This window comes from Ctenocephalides felis, unplaced genomic scaffold (genome assembly GCF_003426905.1).
Source record: "Ctenocephalides felis isolate EL2017-DRISC unplaced genomic scaffold, ASM342690v1 CF-g0.4_SCAFFOLD_01886, whole genome shotgun sequence".
Classification (NCBI taxonomy): domain Eukaryota; kingdom Metazoa; phylum Arthropoda; class Insecta; order Siphonaptera; family Pulicidae; genus Ctenocephalides; species Ctenocephalides felis.
Genome location: NW_020538040.1, coordinates 40,996,447 through 41,017,085, shown reverse-complemented (window position 1 = coordinate 41,017,085; position 20,639 = coordinate 40,996,447). Strand labels below are relative to the sequence as shown.

At 29.5% G+C, this 20,639-nt stretch overlaps 1 protein-coding gene across 1 annotated transcript in view; it reads right to left on the bottom strand.

Annotated features, from left to right (window-relative positions):
- The window catches only part of LOC113374961, a 728,862-nt gene that overhangs the window by 55,861 nt on the left and 652,362 nt on the right, over positions 1–20,639 (bottom strand). The window contains exon 5 of the mRNA XM_026614918.1: positions 2,947–3,173. Within this exon, the coding sequence (XP_026470703.1) occupies positions 2,947–3,173 (227 nt within the window). The remainder of the gene's footprint in view (positions 1–2,946; positions 3,174–20,639) is intronic.

The following is a 20,639-nucleotide window of genomic DNA, read 5'->3' as shown; positions in this document are numbered from 1 at the left end:
CAAAATTGACGCAGAATTAGTTCAATTTTTGGGAAGGCAGGTCCAGCGGTTCCGGAAATCCAACAAAACGAGTTTAAAAATGCGATTTGGCGGCCAAAAATAATCATTAGGCATAAGCATATTAAAATTTCCAAAATTTAATTATAAGTACAAATTTTGTAGACTGAAATAATTAAAACAGCTACGAAAGCTTTTAAAATAATTAAAAACTTCAAAAAAAAGTTTTTAAAAATTTTAAATTACGCCAAAGCTATGAACCTCTAGTTTAAATATAAATTTGTCAAAATTGGGTTATTACATCTTCAACTATATTATCGTCTCTGAAATAACTTCTACATATAAATATATATTTCTCATATTTTTCCGTATAATTTTGCTCTTGCCGATGTCAGTTTTTGACACAGCCCTCATTTATATTTATGAAATATGATAAACGTTACGAGTTGCTTTTTGAAGTGTTGATATAAGAGTAGAAAAGGCATTAACGTCTAAAATGATATAGTTCACAATACCTGATATTCAGAGTTGTATTTCTCTGTTTATATAGTTCAACGGAATAGCTCTCTATGTTTTGATACTCTCTTATGGAGAAAGCTGTAACATGTGTATTTTATACGAATATTCACATTTCACAAAAATGATGGCATACAGTTCATGATTTATTATTCATATAATTCACTAGTAAGAAGCAGTATATTAAAAAAATTCAATTGTCAATTAAATATGTTTTAATTGATGAATGATTGACTTTCAAAAGCAGTATATTCAGACTCATGGTACCACTATTTCCACGTGTTATTCTCATTCCTCAAAAATAATCTTAATCTTATACTAAAATAATTTAAAACGAAAATTGAGTGACGCGCTAAAGGCTTCTTACAATCATCAAACTAATAATGTAAAAATATAGCATTCCATTCAAAATAAAATAGAACAGCTCTGCTTAATTTAGATTCCTCATTATAAAATGTAAATGTTTGTTATTTTAAAATTTTGTATTACTTTAAACATATTCAATTAAAAATGTACTATTATTTCCATACAGCAACACTTGCTGAGAAAGTTGCTCAGAAAATATCTCACATCTTGTTGATTCCATCAACCCAAAATCTTTAATCAATTAATATCCATTTTATGTTTTATGAATTGAAAGAAAAAATGTTTGCAAATCTCATATTATGGCAATTATGAGATATATAATATTACCTTTCCAAACGAATAAATTTGTAATAAATGGTAAATCCATATCGAAAATTCAATAAATATTTTATATTTTCAGTATAAATCGTTTCCATAATGGATATCAATATGCCATATTAATGCCATATTATAACTTCAGTCGTTTTAACTAGTAATATTTTAAAATAATGGACTGTCCATGTGTTCAGCATTATTTTGCTTCACATATTTATTAGAGATATAAAGGGTTATGATACATGAAGTAAAAACCTTCTTAACTCATACTATTAATTTTAAAAAACTCTATATTCAATTCAATGTGCTTTGTTTGTTTAGTAATTTGCGTCAACAAGCCTTTATACTTTTATAGTATTTCTGATGAATTGTCTATTACAAAGAATATTTACAGTGGCCCATTTTAAATTCCAGCGCAATATATTTTGAATTTAAGATATTAAAAACAGCTTTATTACCAACTTTCTGTCATTTTCACTGCAATGAGTAGGGGAGACTGGGTATGGTTGTGCCAGGTTACAATAGTGATAGTTGCCATAAGAGCTAAACTATACTGATTTTGAGATAGGGTCCAAAGGGAAAAAGAGAAAGTATGATTGTTCCGTTATTGCTTTCAGTCAGAGCCTTATATTAACATGACCTGTAGACCGTATTGCTATTAAAGAGTCAAAAAAGTTTCTTTGTTCGACTATTTTTAATAATAACACTCTTACTTGTATGCACATAGATCACTTTGCTTGTTATTTTTCTGTAACTTGAACATTAGTAGTAAATTGTCAGTAATTAGTTTTTGCGTAGATAATTTAGTCCAGTCATAATGATGATTTGTTTTCAAAGGTGTGCGTTGGGTACGGTTGTGACATGTGGTTGTGGGTCTTGTCTTTTTCTTATTAAAAGTAAACAAACACAAAAAACTAACTTAACTAAGACAAAATACGAAAGAAAAATGGAAATGAAAAAATTCAATACAAGAAAAAAAGATTTCTTGTTAACTTTGTTTAAAAAAATATGTTTCATTATATGTTGTTATATATTATTCTGCTATGTTGTGTTATTATTTCTGACAATAAAATTTCTGAGAATAAACCATTTTGCTGTTTATACCTATTGCTTTTTAACCTATATTTATTAGGGTAGTCCTTAATATGAACATTTTCGAATTTCCTTGCTTGCAATGGCTCAAATGGTTCCAAATTGATAAAAAACAATTCTCTCAAAGTTTTAGCTCTTAATATTGTCTTTTAGATTATGCGCAATTCAATCAAAGTTTTGTATGGAAATAGCATGAAAAAAATTCCAAAAATTTTAAAAATGTTTTTACATATAATTTAGCGAACAAATGAATAAGTTTTATTCAAAATTTGTCGCAAAGTTACATAAAAAAAATTTTTTTTAAATTTTCAAGATGTGTTTCGTGCTATTTCCATACGAAGTTTGATTGAATTGCGCACTATCTAAAAGTTAATATTAGGAGCTAAAACTTTCAGAGAATTGTTTTTTATTAATTTGGAACCATTTGAGCCCTTGGAAGCAAGAAAATTCGAAAATGTCTATATTAAGAACCGCCCTAATATCTATGCCTGTCATAACCAACCTAGTGATGTGGGGATGCTCACCGTTTAGTTTACTGCCCTCTGGTAAATTAACAAAATTATGCTTGATTTTTAAAAAAAAGTGGCACAACAGTTTCAAACGCTGAAGTTCTGTTCGAAAGTTCTTATATTCTAGTTGAACAAAGGTGTGTTTACTCACATCGATTTCTGCCCCGGGCACCGTGGTGTTGCGGTAAGGAGGTTGCCTTCCCTTGATGTACTGGTAGAACTTAGTGGCTGGAGTCGATGCCGAGTCGGACCGCAACCAGTCGACTTTGTACAGGTCTCGCGCCTTCACGCTGTGGTGACATCGCAGTATCGCGGAGGAGCCGCGAGACGCGAACCTTGGCACCTCCAGCTCAACACGGACATCCTCGCAGTTCCCAACTGAAAAATTAAATAACACATATTATTTATTCACATGTCTTGCATATATTTTCAATATAATACACGTAAAATTTCCTTCAAACAATACAATAGTTCAAATATCCAAATATTTTTTTTTGCATAGTTTTATTGTCAATCAAAATAATATACAAAATATCCAAATATAACGCACAGTTTTAAAGAAATGTTGATATACATAGTAATTCAATGTATTTCTACATTTTTTTTATAAAATGTTAAGTGATAGTTAGGATTATATATATATATATATATATATATATATATATATAACGTAGAGCATGGCTTAAAAGTCCGCTGGTTTGCTTAAAGATCCACCACCGATATCTCATAAACAAGTAAAGTTACTAGTAAAATACTTGAAACTAGAGGAAAAAAATGGTAACCAGACATCACCTCGATACCTATAATGTTACTATTGAAAGAAAAATGGCAATGTTTGAAAATCCATAACAAAAGAATTTTTGTTTGTTGTTGTTTTTTTTTCAAAGTGAGCACTGTTGTTAAATTTACAAAACCTTAATTTAATTTTTAAGTATACGTTATTCACATATATTATAAAATGTATTGTTATTTTTGAGTTCAATTCAGTTTTTTTATTTAGCCTCTATAAAAGCTTACACGTAGATGGGGTAAAAAGGACCAACTCAACATATACCCTGGCAAAGATGCAAACAATAACAAATAGTAAATAAAAAAGTAAATCAAATTAAAAAAGTAATTTCACAAGAGATTTTTTTTTTAATTATTTTTGAACAGCAATCAGAACCTTACGTCCTATGAGCTGTTGGGCTGAAACTTCTCCTTCCTTCGTATTTTTTTAGATGGTAAACCAATGGCTAATCCATCCATATTTGATGATTTTTATTATTAGAATTAATCTAATAGGGCTGACATTTTATTGGTGCAGCAATGCCGGGCAAGGGCTATTTTCACTTGGAAACATATTGCTATCTATATTTCCAAGTGAAAATCGTTGTCACTGCTGCCTGACAACAGGCTGCTCGAAGTGGTTATCGAACCCGGGACCTCTGAAACAAGTCCCGTCGCTCTTAACCGCTTACCTACGGGCAAGCCCACAAGAGATAAATTGAATTATTTCATTTCTGCTGATTAATATTTCTGACGATATACCAAACCAAGGTTGTATACAATGTAATCTCTTCAGTATACCCATGAAATTTATATTTTTCATTTCGTAAAATTCCTATAAAATTGAATATAGGACAATGAATCTGTTTGCCCCCTGGCCGTCTCATTTTACTCCGCCTATGGACTAAAAATATTAAGGTGACAAGTTTTTCGAAGACAGTAAAAAATACATTTCTACAAATGATGAATTAGCTGAGAGTTCTACTGAATATAGTAGAATAGATAGTTTTTTATTTGATATGTGTTATGTGATATAATTGATTTGGTTTCCACAAAATAATTGTTCGAAATCAAATTGGACTTTTGTGCCCGCCCTACCCTATATAGAAACCTCGAAAATTTAGTTATAATTTGCATTAAATAATATTTTTTTCTAGTCTAATTACCTAAGTTATAATTTAGTTTGAAAATTTAAAAAGTTTTCATCTGTGTTACACATAATTTTAACTTGTATAAATAGGTATATGTATAACAACATCAAAACTGACGAAGTGACAGAATAAGTGCATGTTTAGATTATATAAAAGCTACAGCATATATTAAAATGTTTACGGAAATTTGCTAAATGAGTTTCAAAATTAGTTTCATAAAGCAAAAAACTTTGTTTGCAGGTTGGTTTATTCGATGTAGAATAAAATTATACTTTATTCGAAGTATTTTTAATTATTCATTGTGACCTCAAAATTTTACTGAACGTTTTAGATGTTCCAGTTTTAGTTTCAAAATTTATTTTGCTACTTTCCTATTGGTACAAATGTTTCAAATTCAATAACCAAGCGTTAATTATATATATACATATATATATATATATATATATATACGAGTATATATATATATATATATATATATATATGTATATATTATATATATATATAATATACAAAATATAATAGAATAAATTAGAATACAAAATATTGCCAAATTCTACAGCATCAGACCAATATGAAAAATAAATACCGGATCGATATCGTAGTAAACAATAGTTATTAGATTAAACTAATATTTCAATATTCTGACAACTTGATCAATTTAATTTAGTTTCCAATAAAACTAATAAATCTATTATCTCTAACAAATATCAGTCAAAACCAAAATTCAACAATGCCATGATTGATGTATAGTCAAAGTTGCATAATAATTAGCCAGTATCTCTATTTTTTACAGAAATACATCATATGCGCAGTTGTTATCCAATATCTACATTGTAATCGCAGCTCATAACCATTTCACCTGATGAATAGCTGTTTGTGCTATATCAGTAATCTTAAATTGAATTAATTAATTATTCAGTATAGAAATGACAAACACAGAACCTAATTCCGACAATATATTAGCGAATCTGTCGTATGGTGATTAATTGGAGTTTAAACTTTGCGGTTCTAGATATTAAGCGACTGTCTGATTAAGTGCTCACTCTTGTGAAAAATTATTATCGATGGTTACTGTGAAGTTTTTATTAATTAAAAGAACACGCACAACGGCCAAATATTCAAAATAAATATATTTTCTATTCTTATTTGTCTGATTTCATAAATTATATAAATTTCCTATACTTTTTTTAGGTTAAAAAGTATAATTGTTACTTAAAGGTATTTGACGCTGTATTAGATCAACAAAAATATAAATTTCGATACTATCACTATCAGAGGTAGATAATAGTCTTGAAAAACCAATTCTATTAGCAAAACTCAATCTAATAGCAACATATAAGTTCTGACCAATCACCATGATATAATTTAGTATAACAATAATTGATCTTAAACTGAATCTTCAATAATATGATATATATATATATATATATATATATATATATATATATATTATTTTTAAACATATGATCTTAGAATATCAACAATTAAAAATAAGATGAATATTAAAATAACTTTCATATATGTGCTTTTATTATTGTATCTATTAGCGTTACCTTATAAAACACGTCAGCTATAACCATGTACGAAACTGTTCAGAACAATACGACATCTTTTCAACATTCCAATGCAACCAGCATAAAATCGCCAAATGCTCTAGAATATCCAAACTTAGCGCCGACATGCAGCGAAACATCGAAGAAGACTTCGCCAAGAACGAGTTTTCCTGCAAGCACCGCCAGAAGCCGATGTCGCCTAAACGAGTATCTTGCAAGAATCCACTTGGCACATGCATACGCGATGTCAATTTTGTTGGCACGCCTTCTCGTAATAATGGACATTTTATTGATTCAAACTTGGATGTGTTCCGACGTGATCAAGGTGGTCCTGGCAGTTGTGGTCGATTATGTGTAATTAGGAAGGAATACCTGGAGTATTGTCCTCATAGTCAATCGATGTAAGATGGCATTTATTGAAAAATGGTGCACTGCATTCAGAATGATTTCGACATATAAACTGCAGGCTGTGATAAGTGTGTGAATTTTGCATCGCGTAATTTAGTTTTTTTGTCAATTTTAATGGTTCACAAAATTTATTTTATGAGAAAAATTTTATGAGATCTTTTGTTTGACTTTGATCATGGCATACTATATAAAAACAATTTATAAATGTCACTTTTACATAGTGAATCTAGACGCCGCGGATGAACTGTCAATAAATAGTATAGGAAATGTCATATCACATTAATTATTTAGCTTCACAAAATCATTAAATCAAAATCTAACATACATGATTAATAAATTGTATTCTTCCCGAAAGCAGGTCCATGGTGTGAGAGTACCACAAAATCAATTTTTGTCATTCCTCCCTTGTTTGTGTCATCATTAATCTGCATTTTTCTTTTTTGCAACCCCTTTAGTCCTTGTATTTTTGCTTTGGCGACATCATGTAGAAGGCACTCTTTTTGCCTGAATGGATTCGATCCAATTTCCTTTCCTTTTAAAAATCGTTCTCTGTAGATTTATTTCTTCGTCCACTTTTCTCAGATCTTCTTCATTTGTTACCTTATCTGTCCACTTTGTCTACTCCATTTGTCTCCAGCACCACATTTCAAAACTTCTAGATAGTTTGTGTCGGCCTTTCTCAGCTTCCATGCCTTTCCATACAGAGCTATGATTCAGACATAATTTATTAGTCTCTTTCGCAACCCGAGATGCTGCTGCTCATCAGTAGCTTTCTCTTCTTAATGAATGCTCTTCATGAATTGGCTTGCTATCCTTGCCATGATCTCTCTCGAGCAGTATGCGTCTGGTGCAGTATCCGACAACCCAAGTACTTGAAGTAATCTACGTCTTCTACTTGTCAATTTCTTACCGTTATCCTCAAGAGCTCATCTCGTTTCAATATTCTCATATCTTACGATTTGTCGATGTTGATTTCCATTCCGCATCTTTTAACCACTTCGAAGGTTCTGCTCATCACGTTTAACATATGCAAGGACGGATTCATTGATCTTCGTCAATGGTTAGAGAAAATAGATCTGTGGGTTAGTTAACAAAGTCCAAAGTGGTGAAACAACTGCTGTAGAAGAAAGTAAATGGCGGAACACAAGCGAGTAAGCAAGAAATCAAAATTCTCCAAATATAAGAAAAGGGCGAGAAAAAAGTTTACTGTGATAAAAGTTAAATATAAACCCAAGACAATTTTTTCCATGGAAATACAAAATGAAGTTCAGCCGATGAAACAGTAAAAAGTAAACCACAGTGCATCTGTCGGAGGATTCAGATCATAAAATAATAAAAAATCAACAAATATTTCTGAAGCCGAATGCTCTGTTAATTCGTGATGTCCCTAATGATCAAGTCAACATAAGAGTAGACAAAATAAATTTGACCATAGGGGATCTGTTGATAACTATTTTTAAAAGAAGCACGGACAAGGTTCTTAAAAAATTATTGCAGGTATAATAAAGGAAGACGCTAAAGTATTCTGTAAAAAAGACAGCAAGAGATATTGATGATTAAACCATAAAAATGATATACAGGATACACTTCACCAGACATCCAAAGGAGTGTGCACTAGCAGAAGCAAGAAAGATTCTTAAAGCGTGATATAACATTAATGTTTTAGTCCATATTTTAGTGATTAAATATAAAATTATTACACAGATGATCAGTCAAACCGAGCCTCGAAACGTTTGTAAAAATTAAACTACTTAATAAAAAAATTAATATCATAGTAATAGTATATATATATATATATATATATATATATATATACGTATATATATATATATATATTTGAATATAATGATATAAAAAGATCAAATATAATTAAAATAGTGCGTTGAAAAAAATAGGATCAATTTCTACAATATTTGAATTTTGTAATAAAACTGTAATTAAAACCACATGTAGCTAATTACAATATTCCTTAATATAAACATGAGGGATATCAGATTAAAACTGTTTTTCATCTTATGCTTATAACTCGTGGAAAAACAAAATTGTTTTTCTCGTAATTATTTGTTTGTGTTCTTGGAGAAAATAAATATAAACAAGGGTAATATATTTTCCCGACATCGTAGGCTGTATGATAAGTTATAAAAGTGAATAAACGTCGTTTTTTATATAATTATACAATGTAGCTTATATTTGAAACTGATATTATATACATTTTATTAAGTTTCTTACCAAGTTTCATCATATATTTCGATTATTAATTTAACAAACTTCTATATAGTTGTATGAAGTACCGCGGCGAATATTACTTTGCAAATGTATCCAGTTTATAATAAAAAGATTAGCTATACTTTTATTGCCATAATTATATATTCAAGGTTCTAAAAAACACAAAGGAGACAAAACGACTCTAGAAAAAAATCGTATAGAGCTAAAAAGTAGTACAGATGTTAAATTTAAAAGCTATTAGCAAAGAAGTTAGAAAATAATCTATTAACAAAGAAGTTAGAAAGTTCCATCGATCCGACCTCCGCGATTTTTTTTAATTCAAGGTAAAAGGTACAGAATTTTAAGGTTTTTTCCATTTTCCGCGGAAACCATAAACAATATCAAAATAATATGTTAGATAGTTTTGTTTATTATAATATATACTTATACTTTGTGAAGTTTGACATTTTGCTTATAATGGCATATTTAACATATGTATTAATTTTCAGCTCTATGCGAATTGTTCCTAACTGAAATTCTATTTTAACTTGGGTATTAATACTGCTATGTTACTGATACACGATACCGTTTCCCTCAACCGACTGTCGAATGGAAGCCTAATTCAAATTAATTTAACATTTGTTAAAAGGTATTTATGATTATTTTATTTTCATTATCATGGAGTTGAGTTGTAATTAATATTTGAAAACTTTTTCAACCAATTTGAAAATTTAAACACTTTTCGAAATAGTGCTGATTAGTTTTTAATAAAGATCGGCAAGACCGTTTATTTTTAAACAAATTTTAAATTTTTATATCAACAATTAAAATATTGCTATTACTGCTATTACTATTCTATCTATTAGCGTTACCTTATACAAAACTTCAGATAACCATGTACGAAACTGTTCAGATCAATAGCACATCTTTTCAACATTCCAATACAACCAGCATACAATCGCCAAATGCTCTAGAATATCCAAACTTAGCACCGACATGCAGCGAAACATCGAAGAAGACTTCGCGAAGAACGAGTTTTCCTGCAAGCACCACCAGAAGACGATGTCTTCTAAACGAGTATCTTGCAAGAATCCACTTGGCACATGCATACGCGATGTCAATTTTGTTGACATATCTTCTTGTAGTAATGGACATTTTATTGATTCAAACTTGGATGTGTTTTGACGTGATCAAGGTGGTCCTGGCAGTTGTGGTCGATTATGTGTAATTAGGAAGGAATACCTGGAGTATTGTTCTCATAGTCAATCGATGTAAGATGGCATTTATTAAAAAATGGTGCACTGCATTCAGAATGATTTCAACAGAAAAACTGCAGGCTGTGATAAGTGTGTGAATTTTGCATCGCGTAATTTAGTTTTTTTTTTTGACAATTTTAGTTGTTCACAAAATTTATTTCCTGAGAATAATTTTATGAGATCTTTTGTTTGACTTTGATCATGACATACTTTATAAAAACAATTTATAAGCATGTCACTCTTATATAGAGAATCTAGTATGTAAAAATAATGAGAACCAATTCGCCACCCTCGACAATATTAAAATTTAATGTATTCATGCAATTCGCCACGTGAATGAATGTATCATATTCTCTTTGTCAAATCTATTATTATGCGACGTTTAGATAGTAGTGTCAATAAATAGAACAAGAAGTCATGTCACGAAGAAATGAGTGTTTGAAGTGTCTAAAAACCTTAAATACTGAGCTTTACAGAGTAATTAAATGAAAATCTAACATACATAGGAAATAAGTAAAAATGTGCAACATACTCGCTGTCATGAAAAGATTATTTGACCTTGACAGTCGATGGTTAGAGGAAATAGGTCGAATTATGAAACATTCGGAAATGGTTAACGAAGTCCAAAGTGATGGAACAGCTTCTATAGAAGAGAGTAAACGGCGGAGCACAAATCAAGAAATCAAAATTCACCAAATAGAACAAACGAACAGTTTATAGATAAGGCTGCCTAACCTATTTCTTATATTTTTCATGGTTTCGGTAAAAAATGGGGAAACCACAATTTTGTACCTTTGATCTTGAATTAAAATAATCGCAGAGGTCGGATCGATAGGGTCTTATTACAATTCATTTATAATGAACTATTTTGAACATACGGCTTTTTAGCGTTAATTTGACTGGGGTATTTTACTTTGCAGAGTTTTATAATAGTTGTAGTAGTAGAAAATGAATTAGTATATTTCAATACACATCAATAATACACAAAATTCATAATATTAAAGTTTTTTCATAGTAGACACATTAATGTAATTATTTTTTAAATATTTTTTTTAAAGTACTACTTGGATAATATCATCAAGTTTTAAAAAAAGTCACTTATTTGAATTTGGGTACCTTACTAGTACGTAATATTTTAAAACTTAATAACATAAAATAAGTTAAAATAATATCGTATAATTAAATTAAGTATTTGAAGGTCCAACCTAAAATTATGTGTTTTTTGTATAATGATTAAAATATATAATACTGAAACCCCAATAATATTTTACTACATTTTTTTTATTTGCATATATTGTTTTTATCTGAACGAATTATTAACAAAATTTAAAGCATTCACAAACTAAGAATCTTTTTCCATTGATGAAGTTTCTAATTTTAAAAAAAATCAGAAAATATGAATACTGGATAGACAAAATGTTCTAGCAATGTTCGTTCACACACACCACTGGTATCTGTATTTATAAATTGAATACAGTCGCGTTCTAATGTTGGAATTTTATTTAATATTGAATTAATTGAATCATCAGAGATTATTATTCTTACATTTCCAATTTGTTTAATTGTCTCCGTAAGAAATATCTCTCCATATCTGACAATAGGCACATTTCTCAATAGCAATTTGAGATATTACCTTCGTCCTGGTAACGCTGCTATTTCGCCATTGAATATGAATATGCAGTCGGCAATGGTAGTGTGCTAATTGACATGAAGATGCGATAAGCATTATTAAACCATAATCATTCTCTTGGAAGACCTTCAGAAACCGATGCAAATCTTAACATTAAACATTAGTTGCAATCATGGCTACAAACCCCGAAGGATTTTGGCAAACCGCCCTGGTAAGCACAATACATAGTAATTGCTTCGGAATGATCAAGCAGATGTTACATAGGAAACCCGCCGAGGACATATTATATTTAAATAGTATTCCGGTCGCTAGGAGAGTGCGAATAAGCTTTCTGCCTTATGAGCCCAGGATCAAAATCTTATTCTTAGAAAATCCAACGGGCTCACGGAGAACGAAGCCTCATACTGAATTATAAATCAGCTGCTTATATATTCTGGTAGCTTACGCTAGAGGCAATGTCTAAGCACTCATTTTTATCTTAGAGAGAATAAATATAAGAAAGCAAATAACTTCAGTGATTGAGAATTGAGGTGGGTGGCGCACGAGAAACGAGGTGCCTCTTAAACTTTTTCAATTACCTAACATAGATTTATGAGTAATTCCATATTGAAAATTAAACTTTATATCAATTTCTCGATGCGAGCATTTAGTTTACATTTAATAATACTATCGATTTTTAACAAATATTGCTTGAATCACAATAGAACACGAAATGTTTTGACTATTGGATGGTTATCTCTTCTACTAGATTTAATTTAAATGGTTTTACTTGAATTACCAATGAATCACTTATATCGGTAAATAAACAAATATTTTACAATAAACTGTCCATATTATTGCCTTGGCCTGCCTTGACCAAAAGCTCATCAGCACTAACTAATTAGCATAAACTAATTTATTGATAGAAATCGAATGTTTCTTGAATCATTCAAATCGGTTGATCCGTGTGCTCAACATCGTCGACAAAAAATTGTATCCGCACATACATATACATATATACATACACACACACATATATATTTATATATATATATATATATATATACACAATACATATATATACACACACATACGTCAATTTTTTCTAAGATGTGCCAAAATGTTCAGAAAGTTATGAAACGTAAAGATATATAAAAAATTTCATTCTCGATTTTTATGCGACTACTATAACTTACCCTATGAGAAGTTAATAAATTTGATTTTTGATTTTGAGAGAATTATCTAATTTCTTCTCAAAACAATTCAAATGTAGGCAACATATTTTTGGAGCTAGGACTGCTTGCCTCAAAATCATTTTAAAAACATCGTAAATTAACAAAAAATTAAGTGTGTAAAGCATTGTACCTAAGAAAAACTTTCCATATTCTGAACTATCCCATTCTTAGATGAAGCTTAATTTTTGTGCCTTTTTGTTACTTTTTGAAATATACAATATTTTAGTAAATTTAAAAAAAACTGAATATAATATTTCAATAAAAAAGAAGAATATTAAAAGAAATCATTCTGCGTTTTCTATTTGCTGGATGCCTGCAACCCGTTATTAAACAAATTGCTGTAAAAATGTACAGAGAATAGTTTATATAATAATATTATAAATTTAATTGCATTTTGCTCGCTTCCAATTGATTGAACAGCATAATACCAGTACTCGTAAATTGTAATTCCAACGATGTTGTGACATGGTATATAAATTAAGTTTTATCTATAAATTTCATCATGGATGGTTGCAAAAACAACATGAAACTGTTTTGTCATTTTGTTGCGATGATATCTACCTACAATGAAACGAGTGTAGAATGAAAATTATATCGTGAAAATCCTCTGGCGCTAATTCTATTTCAAATTAAAACATCGCTGATGAAAATTGACAGCCCGGTTGTTGCGAATCAAAATATGATTTTCGTCAACGCAAAATGATGGATGACTTGTCGATAAGCCAAATTAAATACTAATTACAATTTAAATAAAAAAAGATGATGGAAATGAAAGTATTGAAGGTGATTTAAATTAAAATTTGTTCTATAACAAGCTCACTCGTTCAATATAGAGATACGCACACACTATATATTATATAATAACTGCCCTGGGGCAGGTCCGTGAGCTGAGTTAAACTCCAACTCGGTTCAGAGAAAAATAAAGTGAGATATTTTCCTATGTCATTTCACATTGCAGTGCCCGATATTTCATGTATATTACCATGAATTTTCATCTATATTTTTAAGTCAAAATAAACAACGCTTCTGCGTGATGCCAGGTTGTACAGAGCGGGGTTCTTAAGATTAAATATAAATAAGTTAAATAGCTTGATAAAAAATTACTGGAATTGAATTATATTTACAACTTTTTCACATTTTTTATGTCCAAACCTTGTAATAATGTCTGAAATATGTAATAAGTTGATACTGGTGTTATGTTACAATTATCTGGTATTATTTTACAATATATTACGGTGAATTTTGAAACATAAGCTTTTTACCGAATTTAAGGCTATGGGGGAGCTGAAATATTAAAAATAGGTATCGATCGCCTATTCGATACACAAAGATATATTTGTAACGAAGTGAATAATATGAACTATATATTCAACTGAGATGTTTCTTTGGCTGATATTCATGTATGTAAGTCTTATATTCCCATACTAAAAACACAGGGATATAAATATTTATCTCCACCTCTTTTTCATTAGCACATTGAATAATTATAGCAGACGCTAATGTAGGCTTTGCATCGTTCTTACTAGGCTTGTATTTATACATATAAATTATTTATGATACATAAATATTATTACTGAAACCATAACTTAAGAAACAAGAACGTGTAACACAAACCCCACATGCTATTCTAACGCACATGTATTATTAATGCTATTATTCAAAAAGCACAATGGTTCACTTGACTATAACATCCGCGCTGAATTGCACATTTCAAATTAGGATATAAAGACTAAGTTGCATTATAATCAACATTATAAAATCAAATAAAAATCAAACCATAATTTACGTCTACATAAAATCATTTGGAGAGGGGGTAAAGAATATAAGAATTTCACAAATTGTGCGCATTCTGTGCATTATCCGTCCATCCATTTTCAGCTCGCGCTCGAGTTAATAAAAAACTAAAACTAAAAAAATAGACATTAAATTCAATGCGACAGCAGCTTCAACTACTCGTATAAGCGTCTTTAAGAACCAGTATAACGCCATAATATACTTTTCTTAAAGATTACCGTCTACGGTGGATGTCCAAGTTACAATTATTGACATAATTTTCTTAGCATTTATTACAGGAGTCATTATTTTTCTGTCGATGTCGAACAGTTATACAGAACTCCCCTTCTAGTGATGCAGTCACGAGAATCCGCTTGTGGCAGGTCAAGAAATGCCTGCTCGTATCATAGTCCAATTTTTACAGATTCTTGCTTTTTGATCGAAATCAAATATCCGTATCACTTTAAATAACTAATTCATCAGAGAAATTTAAAGCCACTATTTTAATGTACTAAATGATATAATCGAAGATGAACATTGCGGCCTATCCATAACTCTAACCAAACCAATTTTTTTTAATTTTATTTTAATTCTGCAATCTATAAAAATAATTACATTTAGCAGAGAATGCTGACAAGTTGTTTACAATTGATTGTTTAAAAATTAGTAGATACCAAACCAAATTTGACTGCTAAAAAAGTCTCGAGGATACTTTTTGATAGTATAACAGTACAGTGCAAATTGTAACTGACTGATCAGGGATGCAAAACTTGTCTATACAGAGATTAATCAGAGGTCTTTGAAGCCACTATTCTTATTAATCAAAAGCTATTATCGAACATGAACATTGTGGACTACCCATGCCTCTAACCAAATTAATATTATTAATGTTATTAAGTATAACAGTTCAGTGAGAATTATTATAATTTATTTTGCAGTATATAAACTCTGCAATTCCTCAATCTTTAAAAATTCGTATGATCAACGCTTGTCCTGATATAAGGGGTCAATATCAATTTATTGAGCGGTTCCAATAAATGAACTTTTCTAATCCAATACAAATCTAAGAAAAGCATCCACCAATGAGAAGAAAGAATCTACATTATCTGATCCTGATTTAAGTCTAATACCGATCAAGATGGTAAAACTGTTTCGATGTGCTTTGATGAAGCTTTTGATTTACTATATTCCGTTTCGCATGATTCACGGATTCATGATTTGTTCATAAACATATATGGTTAATAAGCTCTATATATGACAGAAATTATTCTGTTAATTGTGGTTAATACCAATTGTGGTTACGGTCATGATACCTCTGAAACCACAAACACGGAAGGAATTCAAATTCTAATTTCAATGATATTGTGATGATTGGTTTGTATTTGACAAGCAATGTTAACACATCATTAAAGTTGGTGAATTTACACTAATTGCAATTATATACCATGACTTTATAAAACAATAAAAAATAAATGTTAATAATCATTGAAATAAACTTGAAAAAACTAGTTGATATTAGACATAATTGAAAACGAACGAACGTTATCTCGGAGTATTTTCTAACAGGAAATTTTCAAAAATCAATCATTTTTATAATTAAGCCAATTTTTGTAAGACTTTAATGGTTTAGTATGTTCATAAAGTCCAAGTATACTCTTTGTACCAAGTAAATCGTCTAATTTTAATTTTATCAAACGTCAAAAAAACTACTCATTTTCTCAAACTTTGAATTTTTAAAATTCAACTACTTGTCTTTTAAAATACAACTAGTTGTAAGGCCGTAATATTTCAGTTAATTCTATAAGACCATAAAAATCGGCTTAATTTTTTTTTCAACAGTTAATTACAAGAAAACGGCTCGGTAGATTTTCACCTAAAACTAATCAGTATCATTCCCAACTAATATCTTTCGAATAGTTTTTGATTTTTTCAAATCTATTCGGTAGTATACGCTAAAATGTGGACGAAAAGTTTAGCACTTTTTACAAATTACAAAGAAACGGCTCGACCGATCGCTACACAAAACTGAGAAAAGATAATCCACATCAAAATATATCGATTTAAATTTTTCGGTTCAGGCGTTTTTGAGCAAACATGTATGGAAGTTTTAATTTTTACAAACGTTAAAAAAACAATACTAATTTTGCAAACTTTGACGAGTTGTTAAAATTAAACGAATAGTCGTAGGACCGTAATATATTAGTATGACCGTAATATTTTAGTATGATCTATAAGACTATTTTATCTACCGTCAAAAAAAATCATAAAAATCGTCGAAAAAATTACAAGTAAACTTTACCAAAAACTAATCAGGTCGATTCCGAACCAATATCTTTCGCATTTTGAATTTTCAAAATCGATTCAGAATTGCGGGCTAAAACGTGGAGAATTTTTTTTTCACTTTCCTACTATTTACAAAGAAATTCTCGGCCGATCGTTGCAAAAAACTGAGAAACGCTAGTCCTCATCGAGATACATCGAATGCCATTTAAAATTTTGAAATCAGTTCAGCCGTTTTTGAGAAAATATCGATTTACGGCTTGAAAGGTCGAGAAAACAAAAAATTAGCGAATCGGATTTTTTTATGAAAACATAAACTTCTCCTTCGAAAAGTTGAATATAAAGCAATATTAATGTATAAAAAATCTAAATTTTGGGATAAATACGTTTAATACCATATAATAGGAAAAACTGAATAATTTTTATCAGAGGACAATATACTGAACTCGAGAAGATATGGCAGACAGACTTCCGTCTATTATTCATGGCACGGTCTACGGTAAACTAATATAACTTTATGATCATAATGCCATGTTAGACTTCTTTATGCGTGCCTTGTGGGTGGTGCATCCTCGGGCCGTAATTTATTTCCAGCGTCTTTTGTACAGGTAATGGAACCTCATTTACCCCGCCTCAGGTTGCAAGCAAAGCGTTTTATCGAAGACCTATCATATACGTCTTTGTGCGCCGCTAACGATCGCGTTTTAATTACAGTTTACGGGCTGCAACATTAAAGTTCCGGCTCCAAATTGCCCGACGAGAGTTATACAGCGTCGAGCGGCAAAAAACAACGGACACGCATCAATTTTACCTAAACATATCAAAGGCACAAGAGCTTTTAACTCGAGCTTTGTAATATTATGATAAAATAGTTTTTTCTCAAAGATCCGAGCGAGATTGCAATCTTTTATTATGCGAAATCGGATAATGCAATTCTTACTTTATGGTGCATATAATTATTTTGTCATGTACACGCGCGCATGCATAAAATGCTTGGATTAACTCAAATTTTATTACTGAGTTTTAAATGTTTGATTTCGACTTTTTTAGGCGATAAAAATGTTTCTTTGAATTTTTGTCTTGAACCAATCTCCAATGTAAATTATGCAAGTATGAGATACAGTGTATAATTTATATAATCAGTATATAAATTGAATTGATAAAATAACACTTTGCAAAATAAAATTTACTTATATAGAGATCCCTAGTTAAACTTTTTAAAGAATTAGCTTTTTATGACATTACTGAATTTTCTCAATTTGATTTCAATAACCATTTTCTTGCATAATCCTTATCTTCTATCTATGTTCTCCGACCATTTGGTCGCCTGTACAACCACGTTGTTTTTTTTTTCATATTTATTTCTAAATTTAATTATATTTTTATTTGTTTTTATATTTTATTTTATTTATATATTTTTAATATTTTTTTTAGTTTCTTATTGCTATTTTATTAATTTAATTTTTACGGTATAAAATCAGTATAACTTTCAATCTTGTGCATGAATTTTGAGCTTGACTGGTGGTCTAATATACTTTAATATGATGAACTTGATGATGAACATTTTATGTAATGATCAAATGCTTATTTCTGCCCTTTTTTACAGAAGCGAAAATCGTGCAGCTACTATGATTGTTATAAAATTACTATCTTTTCAATATTAATGATGAATAAGCTTGACAAGAGCCTGAAATAATATCTATTATTATTGATTACGGCTTGCTTATAAATAAATAAATAAATAAATAAAGAGAATTCTAATCTAATCAAGAAGACTCATACCATGTAGCAAATGAATGCACTTTATACGTATTTAAAAATGTTCGGATATAATTTTTCTGCAACATTGTTTAGAGAACGGTCAATAGATATCGAAGACTTTTTAAAATAATGACAATATAATTAACAAATTGAGTAGAGCAGGGCTTAAAGGTCCGCGGATATAAAGGTCCACCACCGATATATCAAAAACAAGTAAAGATGAGATTTTTTTAACAACAATATTTGAAATTAGACGGAAAAAAATGTATCACCAACCATCACCTTGGCACATTGGACCTGTTTGCTCTCTTGTCGTTCCATGTTACCCCGCCTACGGAGTAAAAAAAGCATTTTTTTCAAAAACAGCTGAAAAAACACATTTTTACAATGATGAATTAGATGGAAGTTTTACTTATGTTCAGTAAGATAATGGTTTGTTTTAATATGTGTTGTTTGTTTTGATATAATGGGTTTGGTTTTCACAATATAATTGCTTAAAATTAAATTGTAACTTTGTACCCCATCCTACTATACCACATTTATTATTTCAAATTATACACAAAATATTTCAAAATTAAGAAATCTACTTTAGGTAATCTTATTAAACTTCACGTGCGAAACTTTCTAACATTGGCCATACATTTATGTATCTTTTTTCGCCGTTTTTATTAATTTAGATTCGTCATTTTAATTAGTTTAAATTAGAATTCATACCAATATACAAAAATATTTTGTTGGGTATATTAAATTGAAATTGAAATTTCTTAACAATCTGTTAAAAGGGTTCTGATCATATATAAAATTAAAAATTTTTATTCAATTAAATTGATTCAATTTTTATAAAAAATGATTAAACCATTTATATCATTGTATTAAATATAATAATAAAGAAATAAGGTTTTCCAAAATTCTTAAAAATTTCAATATTTTCATAAAAATTTCAATGTAATAATTACTTATTCTCAAAGTTAACACATTGACACCAGATCCAAGCCGTTTCATTGTGTGTATTTATTATCAAATTTAAATTTATTAATATTTGATTATTCAAAGTCTTAAATTTTCCTAATAATAATATCAAAATTACGACTAGGTTTATTAAACTTCGTCTGTGTTCCAGCATATTCATTCATTACATTATCCGACTTATCTCTTCTCGGCTTTCGGATAAATTCTAATTATCAATGCAAAAATAGCAGATATCAAAGTGTTAATAAGATTACTAAAGACGAATTCATAAAAGTTGTAATTACATTACCTCCTTTGTGTAAACGAGTTATAAACTTTCATCTTGATTCATTACGAAGCGTTTTTGCTTTGCAAGTTCTGTGTCAACAATTCGAGCTGTATGGAAATTTAATTATTGAAAACAAAACTCAAAATTGAAATTGGAAACAGTAAATAAACTATACCATTTATTATAAAGAATTAATTTAAAAAACTCTCCAAATTGTTTTTTAAATTAATGTAATCAGTATCTATTGAAATTAAAAAAACATGCTTTTTCATACTGACAGCATGCCGAATTTTCTTCAATTTACTTTTATTGTAAAAATATGATAATAAGTACTTCAGTTATTTGTATACGCTTTAATTCTATTTTTCAATTGTATTTATTAAATCGATTATCTGGTGAATATGATAAATATCATCAACGATTAATTTAAGGAGAGTCAGCATAAAAAAATCATGTTCATGACAAAGTGATTTTCAATAGACAAAAAATGAACAGCACGAGTATGCATTTAATACAAATAATGTAAAGTAATTAAACCGACACGAACCGATTAAAATTATTAAATTTTGCAATAAAATACATACGGACATAAAAATAAAAAGCAAAAC